At 40.0% G+C, this 25,096-nt stretch overlaps 3 protein-coding genes across 8 annotated transcripts in view; 1 reads left to right on the top strand and 2 right to left on the bottom strand.

The window, feature by feature from the left end:
• The first annotated feature begins 1,581 nt into the window (after positions 1-1,581).
• On the top strand, positions 1,582-10,285 carry slc10a1 (solute carrier family 10 member 1). Of its 2 annotated transcripts, none has more exons than XM_067481545.1 (8): positions 1,582-1,694; positions 4,334-4,583; positions 4,705-4,791; positions 5,718-5,830; positions 6,865-7,069; positions 7,357-7,535; positions 8,995-9,194; positions 10,146-10,285. In XM_067481545.1, exons 2-8 carry the CDS (start codon positions 4,368-4,370, stop codon positions 10,196-10,198), a joined length of 1,053 nt encoding a protein of 350 aa, XP_067337646.1. In that variant the 5' UTR covers positions 1,582-1,694; positions 4,334-4,367; the 3' UTR covers positions 10,199-10,285. The 2 variants fall into 2 exon arrangements, with proteins under 2 accessions (XP_067337646.1, XP_067337647.1); XM_067481546.1 differs by having other exon boundaries at positions 1,641-1,751.
• srsf5b (serine and arginine rich splicing factor 5b) lies at positions 9,247-15,247 on the bottom strand. 4 transcript variants are annotated; one of them, XM_067481547.1, is made up of 8 exons: positions 15,105-15,246; positions 14,645-14,783; positions 14,379-14,449; positions 14,150-14,263; positions 13,946-14,018; positions 12,534-12,607; positions 12,282-12,389; positions 9,247-11,824 (listed from the first exon to the last, which is right to left on the bottom strand). In XM_067481547.1, the coding sequence occupies exons 2-8, from the start codon at positions 14,768-14,770 to the stop codon at positions 11,509-11,511; spliced, it is 882 nt and encodes a 293-aa protein (XP_067337648.1). In that variant the 5' UTR covers positions 14,771-14,783; positions 15,105-15,246; the 3' UTR covers positions 9,247-11,508. The 4 variants fall into 4 exon arrangements, 3 of the variants coding, with proteins under 3 accessions (XP_067337648.1, XP_067337649.1, XP_067337650.1); XM_067481548.1 differs by lacking the exon at positions 15,105-15,246 and having other exon boundaries at positions 14,645-14,797; XR_010911213.1 differs by lacking the exon at positions 9,247-11,824 and having other exon boundaries at positions 12,314-12,389; positions 12,534-13,608; positions 15,105-15,247.
• A 600-nt stretch (positions 15,248-15,847) lies between these two features.
• Positions 15,848-25,096, bottom strand: part of susd6 (sushi domain containing 6) — a 28,055-nt gene continuing 18,806 nt past the window's right edge. For both annotated transcript variants that reach the window (XM_067481544.1, XM_067481542.1), the window contains 5 exons: positions 21,477-21,671; positions 21,110-21,304; positions 20,844-20,982; positions 18,810-19,285; positions 15,848-18,255 (listed from right to left, as the gene is read on the bottom strand). In XM_067481544.1, coding sequence (XP_067337645.1) covers positions 18,230-18,255; positions 18,810-19,285; positions 20,844-20,982; positions 21,110-21,304; positions 21,477-21,671 — 1,031 coding nt within the window. In that variant the 3' untranslated portion in view covers positions 15,848-18,229. The remainder of the gene's footprint in view (positions 18,256-18,809; positions 19,286-20,843; positions 20,983-21,109; positions 21,305-21,476; positions 21,672-25,096) is intronic.

The following is a 25,096-nucleotide window of genomic DNA, read 5'->3' as shown; positions in this document are numbered from 1 at the left end:
GTCCATGGAGGTTCCTGTCTAACCTCATCTGACAGCCTGTCCATCACCAGAGCAAACGAAAAGGGGACTTGTACAAGTAAATGTTAGGGCAGCAGAGGATGAAAAAAGTCAGGCCTTCTTGTTTCATTAGGATGGAGACTTGTTTGCATATTTAACATTCAATGTTACACTTAAAACGACTTGTAGTGTTTATTCACCAACGAGTCGAGCAGAATGCATGGAGGGCAGCACACTCCCTCCCTCTGCCTCTTACATCCTGTCAGTGGTATCACATGTCAGCAGTGGAGTGGGTAATGTGACTCCACGAGCTATTTGTAATTTGAGTTGACTCAGTGTAACTGGAATGGTCCATTTTTATTTTATTTTATTTTTATATGAAGTAACTAGGGTCAAATTTGTAAAAATACAAATTTGTCCCCCCCTCACCCCCAAAGCTAAAGGTTTATATCACTTCCTGTTTGTTAGCATGTCTTTTCACCTTCTCCTGGATTCTTAAGTAGTTTTCACATCTCATTCATAGGCTTCTGTTTGTGTGTTTGTTATTTTTTATTTTGCTCTTTTCAAATTAACTGAAGTATTCGAGACACAAGATCTCATGGAATTAGCTTTGTCATTATAACTGTCAGATGCATTAAGTAGATAATTCTCTGGGGCCTGCTCAGAGCTACATACCTAAGGAGTTATCCTCTTTCATGCAAAGGGTTTTGCAGCTTTGTCAGCAACTACAGAATTGCCCAGCACATGAAAAGTGTCGACAATATTGGCATAAACTCTGGAGAAATAACCTGTGAACTGTGAGCAATTTGGGTCACATGAAGAGTTTGTTCTTGGCAGATGTTCATCTGCTGGCTAATGATGTCAGCAACAAGAAGGTTGATAACATCGTAAAGTAAAGCTGTAGACTTGAGACTCCGAATGACCTGACTGTGTATTTTTAACTTTCAAAGCTCCTTTTGAAACATCCCTAGCAAATTCTTGGAATCAAATGGTCATTTTGAGTGGTTCTTCTGTAAGTAGTGACCAAAATTAAACATTTAGGTTCCATCCATCCAATACCAACTGCTGCCTATTTTACTTTATACTGGATGGTTCAATAGATAATATTATCATTGGCTGTTGCAGTTAAAGTTGCAGCAGGTGAGGACAAATAAGATGAATGATACTCTCATGGTACAGAGGTGCTAAGATATTCTCATTTTCTCTTTGGCTCAAGTAAACAAATCCAACAGTAAGAATTCACAACAAGATCTTTGTCCTCTGAGATTTCCACAGCATCACACGCTTGCTGATGATATCAGACACAAATGTCCCTGAGACAAGATAGCTGCTTAAAAATGATACAGTTCTCAAAAAACCCACAATGATGGTGAAACAATTTAGAGATTTGGGGCCAAACAGTTGCAGAGTTTGGTCACTGCACATGTTATTCACTTTAGAAAACAACTGCACGAGAAACCAAACACATTTGGTAAAAGCTATTTATCGCTTCTGTTTACTGCAGTTTATTAGGGTCTGAGAAGCCTTATCACCTCTCATGCTGCAGCAGTCAACTGTGCACTAGATGGCACTTCTGTGCAACCTGTAGCCTTCATGTGTCATTTGTGGCTGACACAAAAGACACAGACACGTCTAAGCATGAGATTTTGTCTCAGGGAGAAGAGAAGAAAGGAGAGGAAGCACGTCTGATCCAACAGGTAACACAACGAGTGAAGCATTGCTGCAAACATATCTGTCAGTTTTGCAAAACAAATGTAAGTAAGTGTTTGCTTCTACAGAATCCAACTGGGATGGGGGGGGGTCTACTCTTCTGTACAAACTGACCTCATTGAAGAGGTGTGCAATTCTCACCTTCAGCACAGAAGTTCAGCTGTAGATGTAGTTTTTTACGTTTTTATGAAGATCTGTGGTGTTCCAGCTTTTTATATGAGTGTTTTTATACGGGTGCAAAGTAGATGTGAAAAATCCTGTGAAAGTAATTTGTGTGCACACAGCGTGTGAGCTTGCCGACAGGGAGGATGTGGTTGTCAACAATGGAGATAGAGGTTAAATTGCCATCGAATCACAAAGGGGAGTTGGGTTTGAAAAAAGCAAAAGTTGGCTGTTCTTCCCCAGAAAACAAACGTATACAGCAGAACACAAACTGCTCAATATGAATATAATTAACATAATATAATTTGTGAATATCTCTTGGGACTGTTGTTAAAATGGTGACATTTCTGAAGCCTTTTGATAGTGTCAGCCTCACAGTCCCATGCATTCCTCAGAGTGACATGTGTTTTTGATACGTGTGTCATGTTGGGAAACAGGTGGACTGAATATATAATGTGTGCTATAAATACAAAATAGTCAAGTATAACACAAGCTCCTATGTGGTATTGCACGTTCTCTGCTGAATTTGGAAAATACGGGATGTCTTACTTGGCACCGTAAAAAATGTTGAAGTACCTTTCAGTCATTGACGCTATAGTGATATTAGGCTAAAGGTTAAACCATATATTGTGAACTATGAACTGGCAGATTGTGTTCACCTAATCACTAATCCTTTCTGATGAAACACTGACCTTTCTGCTGGTTGTAGAAACGGTGAACAAGAAAATAAGGAGAACACAATAACAATCTGACATAGCTGAATTTACTAGAAAATTGAGTGGAAACCTGTTGAGTAAAAACTCCAGGTGAAATTAAACATGTTAACTTGTATTAACATAAAGGTTTAATTGGATCCAGGAAACAAATAGAGTTTGCACTAATTGTTTTTACTTAAAAGCAGCGGATTTCTTTATATTCAACATTTTCCACTTTAAAGAAGCAGCTCTTCATTCAACATGGAGACACAAGCATTGTCCTTGTACTGATTAAATTCCAAAGGTCTATGGAAAACACTGAAATCAACACTAAGTGTTCATCATCTTTCAAACTACAGTTTCAAACTAGAAAAAAAAGAGTTTCTGAAGAGTTTTAAGTAGCAAACGCACAATGGGAAGTAATTTACTAGTTTTGTTAAAATGTGTATTAGAAATAGCAAAAGATATAATCAGTTCAGTGAATTTGCATCTTCTCTTCCTTTGGGCTGTTCCCTTTCAGGAGTCGCCACAGCGAATCATCTGCCTCCATCTAACGCTGTCCTCTGCATCCTCTTCTCTCACTTCAACTAACTTCATGTCCTCCCTCACTACATCCATAAATCTCCTCTTTGGTCTTCCTCTAGACCTCCTGCCTGGCAGCTCCAACCTCAGCATCCTTTTACGGACATATTCACAGTCTTTTCTCTGAACATGTCCAAACCACCTCAATCTGGCCTCTTTGACTTTATCTCCAACACATCTAACATGATCTGTCCCTCTGATGTCCTCATTCCTGATCCTGTCCATCCTCGTCTCTCCCAAAGAGAACCTCAACATCTTAAGCTCTGCTACCTCCAGCTCTGCCTCCTGTCTTTTCTTCAGTGCCACTGTCTCTAAGCTGAACAACATCGCTGGTCTCACCACCGTCACTCTCCATTGCTCTGAACTGTTGACCCTAAGTACTTAAAGTCCTGCACCTTCTTAACCTTGATGCAGACCCACCTCCACCTTGAACTCCTCCGTCACACCTACAGCTCACCTCACCACTGTCTTACAGCTCTCATACATGTCCTGCACCACTCTAACATACTTCTCTGCCACTCCAGACCTCCTCATACAATACCACAGCTCCTCTCTCTGCACCCTGTCATATGCTTTCTCTAAACCTACGAAGACCCAATGCAACTCCCTCTGACCTTCTCTGTACTTCTCCATCAGCATCCTCAAAGCAAATACTGCATCTGTTGGACTCTTTCTAGGCATGAAACCATATTGCTGCTCACAAATGTTCACCTCTGCCCTTAGCCGAGCTTCCACTACTCTTTCCCACAACTTCATTGTGGCTCATCAGCTTTATTCCTATGTAGTTGTCACAGCTCTGCACATCTCCCTTGTTCTTAAAAATTGGTACCAGTACACTTCTCCTCCAGTCCTCAGCATCCTCTCACTCTCCAAGATCTTGTTACACAAACTAGTCAGAAACTCCACTGCCACCTCTCCTAGACACTTCCATACCTCCACAGATATATCATCAGGACCAACTGCCTTTCCAGTCTTCATCCTCTTCAACGTCCTCCTCACTTCACTCGTACTAATCTTTGCTACTTCCTGCTCCACACTAGTCACCTCTTTTACTCTCCACTCTTTCATTTTCCTTATTCATCAACTCTTCAAAGACTCTACAAAACTCCAGTGTGGTGTTCAAATTGACTCAAATATGCTGTATTTTATTTTTTTCTAACTCTATTTGTGTCTGTTTCTATTCTAAGATTACAGCTCAGTACTTCACATTGCTGCTCCAGCATGGAATTCACCAAAGACTACACCGCAGATTTGTTCTCTGATGGAGTTTGGCTGCAAAGCGACAGCAAATTGTTCAATATGACGACTGCTAACACGAGCACCATTTATACAATCATGTCACCAGTGATGGACAAAACCATCAACATACTTTTAATAATTGCCTTATTCATAACTATGGTATCATTGGGATGCACAATGGAGGTGTCAAAGATCAAGGTGACTTCACACCTATTTATACATAATCCTCTGTTTAAAATACACTATATGGATTCAGAGAGGAAATAAATTGTATTTGTTAATATTTCTGTGATGAAACATATTGTTTTCTTCATTCCAGCATCACATAGTGAAGCCTAAGGGGGTGGCGATAGCAGTGCTGGCCCAGTATGGCATCATGCCTCTCACAGCATTTTGCTTGGCTAAGGTAGACATTGTCATGAATGTGTGGTGAATAGAAGTTTTATAGTTTTTATTTTTTTTGTGTGTAAAACAACAGAGCTGTAAGAAAACAAGGATTCACAAATTGCATTAAATAGTCAGCATATCAACACGGATACATAACAACAAAGGTCACTCAAGAAACCCAGTAAATATAAACGTGGATGGGTTGAAATTGGGCCTAGGCACAGAACCAGGGGTCTAAGATGTTGTATGGGGGTGGGTGGTTGGTAAGTGTTAATATTTCTTCATAGACCTCTGTTAGGAGCCTCAAAACAACCAAAACCAGGCAAAAATCAAATAAAAAACGGTCACACAAAATGTTCCGAGAGAGGTGAAAAGGACGAAAAAGAGAAATAAATGAGTAGGAGCCACAAAATGACCCACAATTGGCACCATGTGACCAAATGGCCTGATTAAATGAAGTGACAGCTTAGTGTCAATGTAATGAAGTTGGAGGCCTGTTTTCTCATAATCCACCCATGTATATGATGAATACATATATAATTACCCATTAACCTGTTTACAAAAGAAAAACATACATTAACGTGAATATAAAACCTTTTAACTGGTCCTTAACAAAACAAGCTCAGCACAATGTAAACTGTGGAAAGTTCCAGAGAAGCTAACAAGTTTGACCTAATGCTGTTGTTTTTCCCCAGTGAAATCCCAAAGGTTATGGTTCAGATAGAAAACCGGTTTTCTATCTGAACCATTTTCAGTTTATTTCCGGATGAATTATTCACCAGTTTGAGCAGTTAGTTCCCAGGTTTTCATACGCTCCACCACAAACCCAGTCTTACTTTGCTGTATTCCTCATTAAATATCAGTCAACGTCCTGGTTTCACTATTGGACAGTGTTAGCGACACTGGCAGCGCTGTGTGATCTTATTACCATGTCATACTGCACAGGCCTTTCAGCTGGCTGAAATGACGGCCGTGGTGGTTCTGATCTGTGGCTGCTGTCCTGGAGGAAATCTCTCCAACATCCTGGCTCTGGCTCTGCAGGGGGACATGAACCTCAGGTACACACACACACACACACACACACGACCCATTTTTTGTAACACATTTGCACTCACCAACAAATACGTTTCAAAGCAAGACACATAATGTCAGAAATTGACCTGTATTATTAGCAGTGCAATGACCTGAAGATTACCGTTACACTGCCATCTATGATGAGGTGCCACTAAACAATGTATTAAATACCCAGTGATAAACTAATAAGGAGGAGCAGAAGCGTAGGTTGTTTGATTGGTGAATTTATCGTAGTGACATTTGAAATTTCATTGAACTGTGCAGCAGTAATTAATGGCAGCAGAGAAAATCCTGTGACTATCAGAAACACTGCTCCTTATCATTATCAGGGTTGAATGGCCTGCAGGACATCACAAGTCACATCATAAAAACACAATGCTTTTAAAAGCATAATAACGAGACGCCAAACCCCTTTACGTTTAACCGAGAGGCCATTCACCCCACGGGGTGTCAAACAGATGTGAGTGTTTAAGACATTCTGTCTGAGGCTTCTATCTGGCCTTCAGCACATCCAACACATTCCTTAGGTGCTGATAGAATGTTGTCAGATTGGCCCAAAGAAACTAAATCAGTTCTCATTATTACATAACAGATAGATAAGTTGTTATTTTTAGTTCATTTTTAGTTAAGAATTGTTGATCAAGTTACGTATTTGACCTTTCTGACACTGAACAAACACTTTATAAACACACAGTTAGCTCATTAATATGCTGTTTGTCATTTCAAAAAAAGATTTTAGATTTGAGTTTAAACCCTTTTCTGAATATGCCACCCTATTTTGAGCGCATGCCGCATCAAGCCCCCCCACTAAAACAGATGTAGATCCTGGGCATTAGGGCGATTGTAGCATTTACCACATAAACATTGGGACAATTGTCTGACAGGTAACAGGCAGGTAATCCACAAGACTGAACCAACAATTAAGAAGTCTAAAACCACATTTTCTTCCTTTGGTGTTTTTTCTCAAGATTTTGTTGCTTATCCCATCTACTTGTGTTTATGTCCCCCCCCCACCCAGCATTTTGATGACGACCTGTTCCACGCTGCTGGCTCTCGGCATGATGCCCCTTCTGCTCTACTTGTATTGTCAGGGCTTCGCTAACCTGCAGAACACAGTGCCCTACGTCGACATCATTACATCGCTGTTCATGATCCTCATTCCCTGTGGCGCTGGCATCATCATCAACTACTACAGGCCACAGTTCGCCAAGACTATAACAAAGGTAAGTGTGATGGTCAGGAAATCCATCTGCAATTCTGGGAAAGAGGTATTATTTAAGTGAATTACAGAATCACGGCAATGATGTCAAAATATTCTCAGGTTTATGAATGCAAGCGTTATGGGTTTCAGATTGTTGGTCCAACCGGGCATGTTAACCAATCCCCGCTGAAATAAAAGAACCTGTCTCCCAATGCAACAGTGAACCTTTTCTTTTAATGGGAACATAGAAACCCAGTCAAAGACCAGCCCCTCCACAGGCTGATGTGTTTCGTGTGCCACTGTCCTCAGGTAGGCCTCACTATCATGATGATTTCCGTCGTGGTGCTTGGCGTCATCGCCAGCTTTGCAATCGGAGGCTCCATTCTGACGGTGCTGTCTCCTCCGCTCATGGCCATTGGTGCCCTCATGCCCTTCATAGGCTACGCCTTCGGATACATCATCTCCTCACTCTTCAAACTCAAGCAATCGTGAGTCAGGAGTTTTTGTACTTTATTTTTGAAAGGGCACTGTTTATTTTGTGTCTGTATTACAACTTAATTAACCTGTTGTTAGAATTTATAGCTCAGTGAACGTTCAGTTAAAAGCTAGTTTTTGGTTGCCAAGTTGGTAGTTTGTCTTTTTACGTAGATATTTGAACCTTTATCTTCTAGAAAAAAGATGCAGGACACCTGAACTAAAATCACTTTTCACTGCTTAAATATTTAGAACTACACAATAACATATAACATACCTCAGCATTCTCCACAAAAAAAATCTGTACTTTACAAACATTTCAATTTCCATGACAAAGCTTCCCTCTAATGTCACACCGTTCTACATGGTAAACACTATACAGGCTAATGGAGGAACCTAATAACTCATTATGAAAATGTAAGTTTTGCTCTTCTTGTCATATTTGAAGAACAAGTTAATGAAGGAACCCTTGTGTGTCTTTATGTTTTTATGATAAAAGCATGATGATGATTAGTGTTGAATCCTAGCAATCCCACCGGCAGACACAGTGCTGCATGTTGTCTTGGTTTTTCAACAAAATGACAGCTGCAACTTCCCTCTCAGGTCAAAAACTGACTCTGCAAAATGAAAGAAGACCCAACTATTTATATGACTTAACAGTTGGGTCAACTTAATATCTTCGTTTTACTGAATTTTATTGATCTCACTGAGGAAATTCAGTATTCCAGGCACTTTGGGTTTCAGTGACGTTGATCCTGCTGTTAGACAATAACCTACTCAACTTCCTGCGGCACGGTTAATATTATTTGAACCCAGAACCATCGAGTAGGGTTTTCCCAAGTTCCACTAACTTAACTAAGTTAGTCATGCATTTAAACCAGCTCTTAAAACAGTTGACTTGTGTTTTAAGGGTAGCACGGAAACCCGTTTCCAAGCTCAAAAAATAGTAAGACTTACGGTGCACGCGTTTCCTATAAATCTCGCAAAAGTCAAAAAGAATTCCTCTGAAAGAGGCAAATTAGTTTCAGATAACCAAAACAGCAGATCAGTGTTCTCTGACTGGATTTTAGCCAGATATTCTTTAAATTGCTATACACGAGGCAATGGAATGCAAAATGCAATTAATATTCAACACCAAGACATTAACCTTTATATACAACTGCCAGCTGTTGTCAGCTAGTTCTCAACTGAGTACATGCGGATGTCTGTCTTCTCTGAGGATTAGATTATATTACAAATTAAAACACCCATAACGTTGACAGTTCTCCCTAAAGATGGAAGTGGATTTTCCACAACCCCACAGCAGTTATTTGATTTCTAAACCATTAACCTTTCACTTTGTCTTTTGTGCCTCATCAGAAAGATGTAGAGTTTCTTGGTTTAAATCATATTTTGACATTGTCACAGGGAATAAAGTGTCAAGAACCTTCCTTTTATGTATTCATGAGTTATGACTAAGTCTCCATCCATCAGGGAACGGAGGACCGTTGCCATGGAAACAGGCTGTCAGAACATCCAGATGTGCTCCACCATACTGAAGTTGGCCTTTCCTCCAGCAGTGATCGGCCCTCTGTTTCTCTTCCCCATGGTCTACGTGGCCTTTCAGCTCATGGAGGCGTTGGTGCTCATCGTGCTGTTCAGGTGTCACCAGAGGTTCAAACAAAACCCGAAAGGTAAGTGGGATGTAACGGTTGTTTAAGAGTTAATGGAGTAAGAGAAAATGGCTGACAAAAATATAGGCCTTTATTACATCCTCAGTTATCTTATTCAATTTATATTGTTCCAAAACATATTTACCAAAATAACAAATTCTGTGAAAATTGGGATTATTAATCAGCGTCATACAACTTAACTACTTGCTAAAACCCATACTTTCCAGCTCTCATCTGCTGACATTTACCCAGTTTTCCATTTTTATAACAATGCAAATTGGGCTCTGTTAAAACGCTCCTTTTCATTTATGACACCCAGACATTTTACAGATTAATAACTGTGCAACAAAAAATGATAAACAAATTAACAAATAAAAGAAAATCCTTATTTACAGCCCTATTTGGAGGTCATTCACCTGAGTTAGATGGATGCCAATAAAGAGTGATGCGTTTACACAGAGGCAGGGCTGCAACTCAATTCAATCAACCAATCACTTGATATGAAATGATAGAAAACAGTGAAATTGTTTCAAAAACCCACAAATTATGTAATTACGATCACAAAAGATGAAGCGAAGCAGCAAAACACACGGGAAGTTTTAGCTAATATTTGGAACTGTGCCTATAAGATATCTGAAAATTATAAGTGTGTTTCCTATTCAATATTTCAGTTGCATGTAGAACAGACTTACTTACAGATTATACAAAGGGATGATGAGAATTACTGATTTCACAATTTGGTGGATAATGGAACAAACACTAAAATGTCACTTATAACAGCTTCAGCTTTGAAGCTACGATGCGTAGGAGTTGCTTTACTTACAAAGACGAACTTTTAATTAATACGCATATGACCCTTCAAGGTGTAACATACCACTGACAGTAATGTTTAACGTTCAGCTTGTACTAATGTTTTTACTAGTGCTACAGTCCATTTGTAATCTTCAACCCACCTTCTTATCTAACCTACAGAAGTTTACCAGCCTACACCAGCTGAAGACAAGCTGAAAGAGGGGACTGTATGATGGATGGACTGCAAGACATCTCATGACATCATCATGAGAATGTAAACTCTTGCTAAAACCCAACGCAGATGGGACAAAGCGCACTAGTTCACTGCTCCTACACTTGAAGCAAACAGAAAAATATGAATATCAGCAGGGCAGCCATTTTGTGGCCAGAACGTACTTACTGCAAATATATTCTGAATTGCTGGTTGATAATGTGTAAATTTATTTGTAAATGTATCATTATAAATCACAAACAAGATTCATGATTTAGATAAAACGCTGTTCATCCTCTTCCTACACCATACAAACATCCATCATATTTTTTTTCACTGAAAATAAAATCCTTATGTACAAAACTGTTGCATTTTCAAAACTCTTGTACCACAGTAACATCAGTCACAGTACCAACAAGGGTTCTTGGAATTACATTTATACCCATGTAAAACAAATCTGCAGTGCTGTACACAACTCTAACGCAAAAGGAAAATAAAAACATTACAATACTAGAATCAAATGCATTAAACACACAAATCAAAGCAAGACCTTAATCTCAAAAGTTTGGTATGTCTGCCAACAAACTTTTTAACAGTCTTAAAAGTTACTGTACAGCTGTTTAAACAGCTGGAACAAGGTGCCTGACTGTACACACACGTTTATACAGTAGCCATCACTGCCAGTTATAGTTTATACTTGTCTTAAGAAGTGTTTTCAATAAAAGAATGAACTGATGAACTTTTTGATGAACAGACGTGAGCGTTCCAATTTGTATATATCAAACAGCAGCTGTCGTACAAAAATAAAGGAAAACAGCAACAGGGCTTGGAAAATAAGCATTTGAAAATTGTCAACTTTTAAGAAGAAGTGTCACAAAAAGTAAAGTGGTCATAAAAGTTATGAAAAGAATCAAAACAGATTCTCTTTAAAGTCGAAACATCACCTGTACAGGCCCAATCAGGTGGTTGTGACTTGCTGGACCTCAGCCACAATACATTTGGAGGTGTGTGGTTGTTAGGTCTAAACCTGACCAAGTTCATTTGATATCTTTTCCAATTATTAATTGTCTAAGGGCAATTAAAAAAAAAAACACCAACTTGATTGTTCTCATCTGACAACATACCTGCAAGTTTAATGTAAAAAAAAATTGATGGTGATTAAAAAAAAAAAAAAAAAAAAAAAGATTCAAGGCAGAAAAACCCAAACTTAACTAGAGGAAAAACTTCCAAACTTCCTGTCACAGGAACTGTAGTCTGCCAAATCCCTCAAGTTGATTCTAACGCTGAAACAACTTGTTTTTACATTTGACTCCGAAAAACTTAACACAGGTTTTAACGTTGGCTGTCAGTAGAAGGAGAACGAGAACGGGAACATGAACGAGAGCGTGAACGGGAGGCAGAGGCTCTCTGGGCAGGTGGGGGGGAGGGGGGAGTGGCAGACTTGCTTGTCTTGGAAGAGCGTTTAACAGGCTCCTTTGGTTTGGGGGTTGGGGAAGATGCACCACCAGCAGGAGAGCCACTGCGTGATCGGGAATGATTGTGGGCTTTGGCGGGGCTGCGGGAGCGTCTGGGTGAGCGAGATGCAGAGCGACCACGAGAACGAGACCGTGAGCGTGAAGAGCTTTCTGACCGGGATCGACTTCTTGACCTAGACAAAAAAAAATATAAATAAATTAGTGCAATACAGCTCTTGCAGATAAATACATATATAGATTTAATAAAAGATTAGATAAAGACTTAAATAAAGATTGATTAGCAGCCTGACTGGACAGGCAGTAATTAAAAAAACAAACACAATTAAGCCTGCAGAAAGTCTTAACTATTTAGAGATTTTCCTGTGATTGTGCACTTCTGAAAAGTATATAAGCATAATAGTATTTCTTGCTCATTCATTTGAAAACTAAATTACATTTTGCCTCATGATCTCTGCCTAAATGTTCATACAATTCTTATTTATTCATGGGGGAAATAAGTTTACAAAATATATTAAAAAAAATTCAGCAAAACTTTTATCTGTCAAAACAATCACCTGTGCATTACCAATTATGCCAAGGAAAATGACTTTAAAATGTATATTGTTATTTTAGTTTCTGCAGACAACTCACCTCTTCTTAGCTGCTTCAATAAGCTTGATTTTCCTCCCATTGATTTCCTTTCCAGACAGTTTCTCAAGAGCATTTTTCAGGTCACTATAAGAGGCAAACTCAACAACCCTGTTAAAAAAAAAAAAAAAAAAAAGTAAATCACTAAAAATAGATTAAAATAAACACTTTTGCTCAAATAAACAAATTTGCTCTCAAAATGCAAGTGTGAGCTTGAGATGGTAAAGACTCTCCCTCAAAGACTGATGGACTTACCCCTCATTGAGCTTGGGACGATGTGCATCAGCGAATGTCACCTCCCCAGCTTGTCTCATGAAATCTTTCAGGTCCTACACATGTAAACATCAGTCAACTCACTGAAAGGCTCGGGACACAATCACAGGCTGAGGCATAAAACAGGGCTGATACATCCCAAAAGAGAGGTGGTTAGATTCTCTGAGAAGACTACACAGGCTACTGCAGATAAGGAGGATGAGTCCAAGAACCTAAAAAAACTGTTCAACCAGCTGGACTTTCAACATCATGTGTTTTATAAAAATTCACAACTTGGGAACAAAAAAAAACAAAAAACAAAAAAAAACACTGTGTACCAATTTAAAGATCACCCAATTTTCACAAGTGCTGCTACTGGACAGGCTGAGTTTTTGCAACAGTTTTAAAATGCTTGGACCCACTGCTCATTACAACTACAGATGGACACCACCTGCATAAACTCAACTGCAGTGGCGCCGCCTGGGCAGCGATTGACACTCAGAGCCCCATTTTCCCTGGCAAGGAGGTCAGGGCTCGGCGCCGGGAGCGCACCTGTCTCGGCACCCCGCCTCAGTAAAGAGAGTGAACAGGGTGGAAGAGAGGAAACTACTACCTGAGAGCGAAACCCTTTGGGGTGGGACGCAGGCTCTCCGAGCCCACCATAACCTCGGGATAACAGCAGATTAAATCCATGGGCACCTGGGAGGAATTCACACTCTCTTGCGATGTGCGGGAACACCACAGGGAGGAAGGGAGGGGGGATATCGATCGATCGAAGCCCCTCAAATTAACGAACCATCGATCAATACGCCACCACCATCGACTCTCGCTCTTTGCCCTCCTTTCTCTCTGCCAACTCTCTGTTTCCCCTCTCTCGCATTCAACCACACACCAGGCATTGCGAGCGAGCGAAGGGGCCGCCAGCGCCTCTATTGTGGAGCGAGCGCTCACAAGACCAGCAGGCGTCAACTAGGAGTAGGACACACTGGCTGACACCACAGGCTCAACCCAGACAGAAGGACCCAGAAGGGGTTAACTCCACCATAAGCGAGCTCTTCCATATGACACAACAGTCAGGCTGGCAAATAAAGGGGTGAAGAATTGGTTACAATTTTAAAACAGGAACAAATTAACTGTTTTGTTGTTGTTACTGCTCTTTGGCCTATTGGTTAACTGCATGAAATGCAGTAATTAATAAGAGCAATGAATTTGGAAAAGGAAAAAATATATATATTTGGGCTTCTTCATATATTTGATGCATATGAGTGAGCTACATCTAAAACAATTGGTTTAGTTTTAGGAAGAAAAAAAAGGCTTGTTTAGCATCAGTTCTAGATTTTTGCATGTATGTTGTTGGCAGACTGCTGGAGCTGCAGCTTGTAGACTTGTGTCTAAAAACATGCAGCAAAACTAACCTGCCAGCTGACACGAGAGGACAAATTCTCCACGATCAGGCGGTTCTCTGTGCGCATGGGAGGAGGGTTTCGGCTAAAAGAAAAACGTGAAACAGTACAATAATCAGACGACATTGCACCAGTGCCAATTACTACTAGTCTTTATATTTGAATGAAATTAAATCCATATCACAAAGTGGGTCAACTCGTTACCGGAAACCTTACCTACGACTGTTTTGGGAGCCTCGGCCATAGCGATCAGAGAAACGTCCTCCTCCAGAGCTTCCACCTCTACCACGGCCCCCTCGCAGACGGACACGGGCGTGCTCAATGGTCACCCTAAAGCGACCAAACAAAAATAAATGCAATGTAACTACAGCTTGGGACCAAAGGATGAAGTTAAACTTACAAACTGTTTTTTTTTTTTCACACTGACTAAAATAAAAATTCGCACCTTTCATTGCACAGCTCTTTGCCATCAAGCTCATACACCGCATCTTCAGCATCTCTGGGGTCGTCAAACTCCTAAAAACCAACAAACAAACCAAAAAACAACTAGATTTTCAGCCACGCGTTGAAATCTTTCCGACAGCGTATGTGCGTATTACTGTAAAGAAAGCATCAACCGCCATTACTGAACGTCGGCTTTCTGCGACAGTTCCAGTTTATCACGGCGTTAGAGCTGCAATGGCGCATCTCTATTTAACGGGAGCCACTCACCACAAACCCAAAGCCTCTCTTCAGGTCGATATCTCGAATGCGACCGTATCCTTTGAAGAACCTTTCCACGTCCTTCTCTCTAGCCGAGGGGCTCAGCCGGCCGATGAAAATACGACATCCACTCATTTTGCTGTGGTTTCTAAACACAGAAAACTGTCAGTAATACATTTTGCGCAACGTTATTTCGTGGGCAAACAATCTTTATGGCATCGTACGCAGTTTTCATGAAATGAACGGCGACCAGACAACGTCGAAGGAGCAAATAACCCATTTCCGTCATTTTAGCAGCATGCTAGGTCTACTAGGCCTCGCGCTAGCTACCTCGTTTAATGAAGTGATGCTTGCTAGCTAAGCAAAACCTCGCTACATATTCAAGACAGATTAAACCAATTTTAACGAAACTACCGAGTGATTATTGATTACTCGACGCCATAATTCATTTTAAAGACCGTAGACGTACCTTGAAAGTGGTCGCGCAGGAATTTATTTGTGCTGGACGTCGAAAGTAACCGCAAGCTCGACAATCAAAATGGAGACTGCCGTTGGTTCAGGGAGGAGACTTTATGGAAAATAACCGATGTGACGTAGGACGTTGGGTGACACTGCAGAACACGAAATAAGTCGACGTGAGGCGACGGTTTCCGAACATGGTGTCGTGCACTGCATAATAATGCAGTTTCTGTTTCTGACCACTAGATGTCACACGGACACAATAGTACTAATACATAGGACGATCACATTTTGTACTGTCGCTGTCACTTTGGCAGAAACATTGAGTACAAGTACATTATAATAAGCCATATTTTGAGCAAAAACTCACATACAAAAACTTACATACTGAAAGGAGACAAACTTTGTTTAAGACAGAAGATAAAATATACTACAGGTTTACAGCTGCCAGTGATCAACAGGCAGGTTATTCTTATCTAAATAAACAGCATAAACTGTTCAGCAGTGATGGAACAACCGTTGCCCTTTCAATACATGTACTTCTCCTTTTGGCAAATGATTGACTTGATTCTGAATTAAAGGATCACAATGAAAATATGTGAATTTATGATCTCATAACTGATAAAGAGTATCAGCAGGTACCATAATGTTTAAAAATCATTTATCACTGGTTATACATTGCCAGGGTGCGTGCAATGAATCAAGTGCAAAGAAAAACCATTTGACTTGGACTAAAATAAAGGACACTTCATCTTCCACATTCAAAAGAAAGCTTTAATTAGAAAGTTATATACACACTGTAAAATTAAATTAAACTATGTACAAATATTAAATTACTATGTTCACACCCATTGCCATGTACAGAGGAAAAACCAAAGCTGAAAGCATTGATACTTAAATTCATGATGTGTACTTTAACCTGTTGTTTTCAGAGTGGCAACACTGTACAACAGTGCTTCTACACAAATTTCAGCTTTTTTCTTTTCTCAATCCCATAATATTTTCATGTCCTAGAGCAAGAGAGAAGCAATTGAATAGTGAAATACAGGTGCTTATAAATTCATCATCATTATAATCATCACAGTAGCTGGAAAAGCTAGGGTAGGACAGAGAAGGGTAGACATTCGTTTAGTCGTTTTCACAACAAACATAAACGCATTGATAAATACATAAAGACGGTTTAATGCATAGAATATAAAAGAATAGAGTAAGGCCATTGGGGAAAAAACATGTTGCAATATTGTAAAGCAATCCAATGCAGAGGCTCAAGATTATACATAAAAAAAAACAAATTATACAAGTCTAAGGCAACATTCTGTTTGCATTAATAATGTAGCCATTGACAATGACAGAGACAAACACCAAATAAAACAGAAAGTCAGACATTTCTTGTTTGAAAAGTAATTCTCATGATCTATCGGAGTCATCTTGTTTCCAGGGTGATCAGCTCCACCACTAAAGCTTTTCAAGTGGCAATGAAAAAACACAACGACTGCTAACAAAAACACGATTCTCTCTTAAACTTGCACTCTGCATTCACAGGGGTGAGTGAGGGTATGTAGTGGGGGTTGGGGTGCTATACAACAAAACAAAATATTTCACTGCAACCAGTTGCAGTTGTGTCAATAATGCACAAACGTGGACAATCGTCAGTTCAGTGTGAAGGTGGGTGTGAGCCAGGTCCTTTAAGGAAATTTGTGTTTTCCAGCCATTCAGCAAAGGATAAATATTCTAACATGAGAGTAGACTAATAATTCGCACATTGTGCAGTGATCTCATTGCCTGAAGTGACACTAGATTGTTCATGTGACTTATTCATTGCTGGGAGGGATATTTTCCTAGACAGGGACATTGCGAAGACAGCCTCTCATCTGAAGAGAGGCAATTCAGGAAATGGATGTATCGAGGCTTACCATATGAGGACATGTCTTCTCCAACCTAGCTGACACATAAGGATGGATGCACGCACACATGCGTACGTACACACACACACACACACACACACACACACACACACACACACACACACACACACACTCAGATTTAGTAACTCAAAGCAAACAGAGCCAAACATCAAACAATAAATACAGTGGGAAAATAAAATCACAAACATCCTTAAAGTTTAGTCATGTGCCCAATCACCATGTTGAACGACAGTCCTCTCTACGGAGTTCAGAAGAATGTGAAATTATGTCTCCCTCACCTTACACAGGTACATTTGTGGAACTAAAACACCAATTAGTCTCACTCATGCAACAGAAAAGCGACTTCCCAATGCTGAATGCAGCTGGTGGCAGAAAAGAAAGGAGCAGATCTTTTTACAGTTGTGATATGGTGCTTCATAAAACACTTCACACTGCTTTTAGCTCATGTGAAAGTGGTTGCCAATCCCACTAATCCATATCCTACACACCAACCATATACACAGATACCTAGACAACCAGAGAGTGTAAGAGAGAGACAGTGGAGGCTTCATGCTTCATTCAGAGAGGGCCCCAGTGCTGCGACAGCAATAACTCAAAACAACATGCAGCATTCACAAATAGGGCCACAAAAACCCAGCCGTCACTCACAACTTTTCAAGTACAGTGGGAAGACGATTCTGTTTCTGAACATTGCAGCATCAGGAGCAAACATTAAGTTATTTTATTTTTGTATCCGCAGGATTTTCCAGACAGTTGAAGTGTCTTGATTGCTTAGCCTTCTCTGGTGAAGCGTCTGTTATCAATGTTAATATAGAGAACTATATTTGGAAATAGGCAAGTGTACAGTGTAGTAATACATAGCCTATAGTATACAACCTTGACTCAGTATGTTTGCTTTACTCATATACATAGGATCTACAGGACTTATGATGAGCTGGAACCACACTGTCTGGCTTGTCTTTAGTTTCATCCAGTGGTGTTCCATCATTGCTTCTAGTAAAATAAGTATTGGTTGTTGACTTTGCTCTGCATGGGTACCAATGGCAGAAGAGGCTGCAATGGAGAATGGGTATAGTTCCAGTCTTTTCTCTGCTGACTGCTTAAGGGAGTCAGGGAAAGTAGGTTGGCAGCCAGAGTCAGTCCTGGTCAGCTTTGAGAGATAAGGAAAAGAAGGGCTCTGCGGCTGATGCTGATAGCAGGCTGGCAGGCTTCATGCTTCCTTCAACAGGGGAATATCTGCAAAAGGACAGAGTAGACATTAGATTGGAGCAGGGCACAATCAGGCAATGCCTTCCCATATACATAAATTGATTTTAGTCATTTGGAGTCTGCGGTTTTATAGATTCTAAAATCTTGTCCCTGTTCTCCATTGTACAGGTTTGCTGCCAAAAAATACATGTCACAGATATGTATCAGTCCTATGGTTTTACCAGTGCAAGTTTAAAATTTTAGGTGAAACAATTTTATTATTTTAATGTGGTGAGCAACTTTATGGTTTTTGGTTATTTATGAGTGTAATCATCAAACCTGTCTAGTCCAAACAATAATTGGCATTAAAACAGAGACTATGTTGTTCAATGAAATTACTCTTGAGATATCTTGCCTTTATGTGGAAAATCATGTCACTCTTTATTTATCCCCCGTAATGCACAATACAAAGATGGACGATGTTCTATTTTTTAATTGCAGGTTTTGCATGATTATAATTACTACACCATTATTTTAACTACCAAAACTTAATATTAGTCTGGCTATATTTGGTATTCTGTGAAATAATTGCTTCTTCTTACCATCAGAAAACTCATCCCCAGAGGTGACAGAAAGCAGACTGTGCTGGTCGCTGCTCTCAGAGTCTCTACGGAGAGGTAGAGGGCCAGCACATGCACCGCCAGGGTGTTCTCTAGCCCATGATGATGAAGAACATAAGGATGAAGACGGGGCCTGATGAACAAGCACCGTCTCTGCATGACGGTGAGAAGAGAAGGATGATGAGGAGGAGGTGGATGGGAGACAGAAGTCTAAGTCTCTGTGGTGGCGGGTTCTGCTGGCGCCGTGGCCTCCTGTGGCTCCCTGAGGAAGCCCCTCAGAGAGCACGATAGGTACTCGAGACTCTGGGGGAGCTGGAGGAGGTGGTGGAGAAGGAGGAGGACCTGAAGTGCTGCAGGGCCCGCTGCTTCCATAAACAGCCTCTTCATAGGAAGGAAGCGTCACCTGTACGCCCTCCACCATAATGGAGCTGGCCTGGCCTGAGATTCCCTGCTCTCTCCTGGTAGACAGAGAAACAAGAAAAAGTGGGATGCACAGAAAGACAGGTGTGAACAAAATGGATCATGACAGTGGAGTCTGCAGTTGTTTCTAAAAACTTTTGATTTTACTTATCACGTTAGTTGATCAAGACGGTGTGATTGTAGACTCCTAAAGGTTAATTAGGCATGATGTGGTCATGCTGCAGCTGAACTTCTGTGTGCAGGTGTTCAGTGGCGTTTACATGCACTTAAGTAACCAGGTTACTCGGAGAAATCAGCTTCGTTGGTAAGCGGGGACACAGATTTTAGAAGAACTTACCAAACCTGGTTAGTGGAAGTCTGCGTGTACATGCAGCAGACAAGTAAACTAATTTCTCCTTCACCTCAGACCATTTTTTGAAGCATAACTCACAGATTTTAACGGTACAGTCAGAGAAAATGCTACTTTATGAGAGGAAAAGACACAGCTGGCAGCCACTGCCATCAGTTTGTGAGTGTAAAGCGCTTTGGATAAAAGCGCCATATAAGCAGCCATTTAAAGTTTACCAATGATCTCTCTCTCATTCACTCTTTCACTCAGCTGCCTGTTCCTGTCTACAGCCTTTTGTTATGCACACACAAAGATGATTAGAAAACTAGTTACATGCATACATGTCAGGGAAACCAGTGTTCTCTGGAGAAAATCTACCTGGGGAAATCGTGTTTCCCTAATCCTAATTTTCAGAAACCAGCTTTCCTGTTTACATGACAGTTAGGAAACCAGCTTTCGTGTAACCTGGTTAAGTCCATGTAAACGCACTGAATGTTGACTGCAAAATCTCTTTACAAAAGGCTGCACTAAGGCATCAGGCACAATTACCAAGTGTTGTTCTAGCCTTTGAATCACAAAGCCATAGGAAATGCAGTTAGTAAATCATATTCACTTTCATTTGTAAGGTATTTAAAGAACCACCTTGTAAAGCTAGTTGTCATGTTATATGACGACTTTATGCAGCTAGTTTCAAACAAGCCTTCTGAATAATAGACATGTATACAGAAAGAATAACAAGCTAAAGCATAAGTGTTAATCTGTAAAACTGTAAGAAGAACTTTACAGCACCCAATATGAAAAAAACTAAATCTTTAGAGAGTTTCTGGTAAAACATGTTGAATAAACTGGAAGAGTGATAAAAAAAATCCTTTAACATGTTCAACCTCTTCAGTAAAGACAAATACAAAATGCACCAAGATGAACATTTCAGGTGGGGGGGAAATAAAGCATTGTATTAAGAGAAGTGTGGTCTCATACAGCGAATGACCTGCATTGACCTACTTTATTAAGCGATCTGGGGAAATGTCAACTTCTCTAGGACCAACTTTACAATGAAGTCAGTTAAGGTGAGCAAAATGGTACTCTAAGCGAGATCACAGATATTTTGCAGGGAGCATATAAAAATATTGTTTTCATCTAGGGAAAAAAAAGACTATGTGATTATAATTATACCAAAGAATTATCATATTGAAACTGATTTAAACATTAATACACTGTGAACATATTGGGTGAGAATACAATTGTGTGTGTGTGTGTGTGTGTCTTACCTGCTGTGATGGAAGGACTTAAGTTTTGGCTGTACAAGAACAAAGAGAACCACTAAAAGCAGGATGAGTGCCACAGAACTAGCCGTGGACGCCACAATAGACAGAGCAGGTATACCGAGCGGAGAACTTGGCTCCTTGTCTGAAGGGCACAAGACAACAGAGATCAAATGACAATGTGATTCACAGACACGCATTATACATTCCCTTAATGGGGTTGTGTGTCCTCAAAAATGAAGTCATAACACACAGGGGATAAGGAAAAACACCTTGTGTAAGTCTGCAGCTAATCTGCATGGGACTGTCCCACTCCCCGTTCTGGCAGGTGAGGAATTTGTAGTCTCCCTTCAGAGCATAGCCCTCATCACAGAAGTACTCGATGACGGTCTTCTGGGTGAGCCGGTGGCAGGGAGATGGGTGACAGCGGTAGCCCCCATTTTCTGGTTCGGTAGGAGGTGAACACACTGGAAAAAGATGGAACCAAGAAGGTCAGTTAACAATATGGCTGTTGCACTTAGACAACAACCTCAGAGTGTTAAAAAAGTGAATCATTGTATGTGCTTCACCAAGCTCTTTCAGTTTACAATCTTACCAAGTATAGTAAAGGTGTTTCATGTGTTTTTGAATCTTACTCACCACTGCTTCTGATACACTGTGGTGGCGGACTGGACCATGTGCCATAAGTGGTACAAATGATTGTGGTGGGTCCATCTGCAGTGTACCCTGGCTCACAGCCATAGGTCAGCAGGGTACCAGGGGGAAAGGATCCCCGGTTAGCTTCCGTCTGGTTCAGCAGGTCTCCATGCTGCACACCAGCTGGCCGTGGACAACCTAAAGACACAGAAACGCAGATATGAAAATGAGAAATAAGATGGCTGCTAAATGATAACTCTTCAGATAGGACAAAACTAACATATAAAACTCCTTTCTCTAGCTTTTTGCTTGACTAATGATCATTTCCTGCAAATGTATGAAACTACCTATAATTGTTCATAATTTTTTTTTAGGAATCCCATGTTACAAGGTAATTGTACAGTTAGTAGAGCATTGAGATTGCCTCTGGATAGGTTCCACCTTAACTTTCTGTTTTTACATTGATCTCTGAGTATTTCGGGTCCTTGGGGAAAATAGATAATTTGTCTAACATGCGACTTGGTTCTTAACAAAGTGTTTGTTATTGTGGGCTCAATCAATGGCTAATAAAGAACCTTGTCAATATTGTAAATTTAATTTGAATTTACTACAATAATGTGGAACTGTTGGAATATTACTCTTCTATTATTATACTGACATGAACTGTTGTTCTCCTCCGCAGGTATTTTCTACTGGGTCAAACAACTTTTCACAGGGAAACTGTCAAGTTGACAGGTTGAGCTGATAATTAAAGCTCAGAGGTATTGTTACTTGAAACTGGGCTGCTCTTTACACAGGCAAGGGAGAGGCAGTGAATCAACATAACAAGTTAGGTGGAGACAGCTATGTTGTGCAGTACAAAGAATATCTCAAGTGCCAAGAGTAGATTACAGTGTCACAAGGAAGTTCATACAGATCTAATTTCTCTCGATTATAGCTTCCTCATTAAAGGGCGATGTCAACAATTTTTAACTTGCTTTATATGCCTTTAGTTTAGGGTGTAAATATACATTAATGCTTTTAACTTCGGTCTGACTTCCCTATATTAAAACATTTCTCTTCTTCTAGCTAAACTCCTCCAGATTATATCACACAGAAGAGTTTTTCATCATTAGCAGTTCAGATGACGTCATCTGGGGCAGCTCTGCAAAAGCGGGTTGACCATGATTACAAACTCTATAGTGTTAGCAACAAGATGACATAATCTGAACTGAAGGTTCCTCCAAACAATGTCATCTGAAGGCAATTTTCAGCTTAAAGTAGAGAGACATTTTGATATTGGGAAGTCAGTGGGAACTTTAATGTCATTTATGTACATGTACTACGCAAACTATAACCATAAGAAGCAAGTTCATTATCAGTGAAGGCATCTTTTAAATTGTCTTTATCTCACGCTAGTATAGACAGTATTGGTATTGTAGTATTGGTGCAGTATTGTCTGCCTATCTTTTTGGTGGTGAGACAGGATCTTGAGTGAGGGTCATTTACTTGGGACTAATTATAGACTTTTAGCTGTAAGCAAGTCAATGAAGGCAGGATGAAGAAGAGCTAAAGCTAATTGTGCTTTGATCTGCTTGCTATGCTTAATGTATAATGTTGCAGCTTGCTAGAGTCCATGTGAGTGTTTCACCAAAGTGTGAGAGTAAATTATGTTTCGTGCCGCTCCCACAGTTTCGAACATTGTACCCACCCACACAAACGCATAAACACACACGCATACGCATAAACACACACACACACACACACACACACACACACACACACACACACACAGACACACACAGTTAGAGCTGCAATCTGGCAAGAAAAGAGTGTCTAAATCCAGCAGGTCTGACATAACATTGCAGCACCTGTGTAAACTCCATGCGACGGCAGGAGGCTGACTTACTGATCTTATGGATGAACTGAAGTTCTGTGGAAATTACAGCTAAACTGACTATCTACAAAAATGAGGTGCATATGAAAGAATTTTGACTTGGCTTCAGCACAGTATTTTCCAATACAAACTAGCCAACACTTAAAATTCTTTTTGGACTATTGAAAGGAAATTAAGTCTGATGGTGTCTCTGTAATAGGGCACAAACATAAGTAAATTTAAAACACCCACACAACAAAGAACACTAATAATGCCATCAACACTAATGAGCATATGGCTCATTATTTAATCCTAGGTCTGAGTATTTATAAAATCATATTAGCTATGGTCTACTGCAGTATTTTCTCACGTGCTTGACATAAACAAACACACCAACATTTCAAACAGCCACTTTGTCTTGCCTCTGTGTGTGTTTAGAGATTGAAAGAGAGACTATTTCCACAGCAGTGCCTCTCAAATCCTCTTATCTCTGGGGAGAAACGCCGCTTTAAAGCTGGCAGCACAAGATTAAATGCAAACACTCAAATGTGCGACTGCCTACTCACTCTCTCATGCACACACAGAAAGAGAGAGAGAGGGAGAGACTAAGACAACACCCACAAATAAAGACACTCCCAGGACCAAGCTGTGGGATAGAAAAATGTGTGTTTTTAAATTCATTTGGTGAAAGATTTCATAGGAGTTTAAAAAAAAAAAAAAAGGCAGTGTTACCACAGGGTTAATATAGATAGACTATAATAATATAGTTATGGAGGTTGGTTCTACCCTACTCAAATTCTCTTTCATTATCACAAGATGATTTGTTGGGGAATAGAGCTAGATAGGGATACAACTATTAGTATTATTTTCATTATTGAATACAATACTGATATTAGGTTTGTTAAAAAAATTACAGAAAGTATGTATTACACTGCAAACAGAGATATAGTTTGGATAATTCAGGCCAACATTTGAAAACCTAGATGCACTGACAGTGATTACCCAGTATTCACGCATGATGAATAGTCTGGTTTAATATCTGAAACACCAGCACAATATTTGTTTAATAGCGTAAAACATGCACACACAAGCTGTTAATCAAACACATCCATCATTTTAATCTTACACACACACACACACACACACAAACACAGTCTCCACATCCACATTTAAGAACGCTATTTGACACAATGACCTGAGCAGTTGTTCACTGAGATCCTTCAGGGCATCTAAAGCCCCACTGAAGATGCTGTTAATGGAGGTGGTAAAGGGGTTGAATTGAAGACCCCAGGTTGGGAGGCAGCGGGAGACAAAAAGGCCTCAGGGAGGTGTCTTTAGTCTTCAGCAAAAAGCCACTGTTGAGATCTTTTGTAGTGCTGCGAGGCACTTAATAGAAATGTAGAAGTCTGATAAATGTAATACTATTTATCATCTTTAGCTTTTGAACTTTATTTACATGATTGTCTTAGAGATTAAAAGATAATCACTAATAGTCACTTTGTATAAATCACTGTATAGCACATGGTCAAAAGCTTCTTCGACACTCAGCGATTAGAATATTGTATGGTAAACTTAGTGCTTGATAAATTTGGGGTGAACAATGGGGTACAGACATGGAAGAAACCAGACACCAAGTCTAGTAAAAAGTACACATATTAGATTCTGGCTTTTAGAAAGACAATATCCCTCAATCAATTACAAAATCAGTTTTTGTCTTGTACCTTTAAGTAAATACACTCTACTTTGTTGTTAGGCTCATAAGGAACCT

This window comes from Channa argus, chromosome 17, assembly GCF_033026475.1.
Source record: "Channa argus isolate prfri chromosome 17, Channa argus male v1.0, whole genome shotgun sequence".
NCBI classification, from domain to species: domain Eukaryota; kingdom Metazoa; phylum Chordata; class Actinopteri; order Anabantiformes; family Channidae; genus Channa; species Channa argus.
This window is presented reverse-complemented; position numbering and strand designations above follow the sequence as displayed.